General features: G+C 64.3%; 1 protein-coding gene across 1 annotated transcript in view; it reads left to right on the forward strand.

The window, feature by feature from the left end:
- The first annotated feature begins 29 nt into the window (after nucleotides 1–29).
- RER1 (retention in endoplasmic reticulum sorting receptor 1) overlaps nucleotides 30–1538 on the forward strand; it is a 6113-nt gene continuing 4604 nt past the window's right edge. Inside the window, exons 1-2 of the mRNA XM_006772538.2 lie at nucleotides 30–268; nucleotides 1324–1428. Coding sequence (XP_006772601.1) covers nucleotides 188–268; nucleotides 1324–1428 — 186 coding nt within the window. The 5' untranslated portion in view covers nucleotides 30–187. The remainder of the gene's footprint in view (nucleotides 269–1323; nucleotides 1429–1538) is intronic.

The raw sequence follows: 1538 nt of genomic DNA on the forward strand, positions 1-1538 counted from the left end.
CGTGCCTTCCTGGCCTGCCACCAGCCGTGTCACCTGCTGTTCTTGTCCAGGGCAGCTCACGGGGAGGCGCCCAGAAGCCGGCGGTGGTGCGGGGAAGCTGGCACTGAGCTGCTCCCCGGAGGTGGCGAAAGGGCCCAGACCTGCCTGCTTCCTGGTCTGACCGCGCCTGCGCCTTCTCAGTTACAGGATGTCCGAAGGGGACAGCGTGGGAGACTCCGTCCACGGGAAGCCTTCTGTGGTGTACAGGTTCTTCACACGCCTCGGCCAGGTGGGTGTCGGGGTGCCTGTGCGCACGTGTGCACAAGAGCTGTGCTGGGCAGTGTCCACAGAGTGGGGTGTGTCCACGGGGCAGGGGTGTCCGTTGGGCAGGGGTGTCTATGGGGCGGGGTGTGTCTGCAGGATGGGGGGGCCCGCGGGGCAGGGGTGCACAGGAGCCTCGCACTCGCTCTCAGGACCGGCTCCCTCTGTCAGGGGCCGTGTCTTCTCAGAGGGGCCAATGATGGACGACCCCTGGTCTTGGCCCCACACTTGGTTTCTGGGTTGTTTTCCAACCTTTAATAATGAGAAAACCATCCTTAGCTCCCAAGCGGTACAGACGTAGCAGCCCCCCGACTCTGATCTGGCCGCCCTTCCCGGCCACCTGCGTCTGCACCCGTGGCCCCTTGCCCGGTGTGTGCACGGCGGCTGGACCCAGCGTGGGCTGGGGCAGAGCGTGTGTGGCGTGCGGCCAGCAGCGCCTCCACGATGCCCCAGCACCACGCGTGTTGTGCTGTCAGTTTTCACGTGAAGAGCGATGTGAACAACTCCAGTGGGAGCGGGGAGGGGTATGTCTGGGCTCGCACGTTCTGTACTTTTATGACCGGGTGAAGATTTCCACAATTAAAACTTAAATGTTAAGATTAAGCAATTTCAAAAGTAGAGTTGGAAGCATACATACTAATTACACACGTGCAGGCACGTATACGTGTGTGTGTGCATATAAATTCGAGTTCCTCTGCAAACTCCACGGCTGCAGTGGTGCCACCTGTGCCCGCTCCACGCTGCTGGTTGGGCCGGCTCCTCGGGGCCTGGGCTGGGTCCTGCGTGCAGGTGGCGACTCCGAGGTGCGCACTTTCCTGCCTCGGGCAGGCCTCCTGGTGCTGAGGGCGCCTGCGGTGAGAGCTTGTTCTGTGCTGTGTTTGCCCGCGGACTGGACCTGCCTCCAGTGGTTGCCATCAGTTTGGGGTCAGCGTCATGGCTGCCGCCCGCGGATGCTCCGCCAGAGGCCCGCGGGGTGGGGGTGCGGGTGGGTGACGCGCGTGCCCTCCTGCCCTGTCCTTGCAGATCTACCAGTCCTGGCTGGACAAGTCCACGCCGCACACGGCCGTGCGATGGGTGGCGACGCTGGGCCTGACCTTCGTCTACATGGTCCGGGTCTACCTGCTGCAGGTGGGTGTGGCCGCGGCGAGACGGGCCGCGTCCCCGTGCTGCTGGGCTGCTGCCTCTGCCTGGCGTGCGCGTGCGCTGTGGTGACTGCCGGGCCCGAGGCGGGTTCTCGT

This window comes from Myotis davidii, unplaced genomic scaffold (genome assembly GCF_000327345.1).
Source record: "Myotis davidii unplaced genomic scaffold, ASM32734v1 scaffold586, whole genome shotgun sequence".
Classification (NCBI taxonomy): Eukaryota; Metazoa; Chordata; class Mammalia; order Chiroptera; family Vespertilionidae; genus Myotis; species Myotis davidii.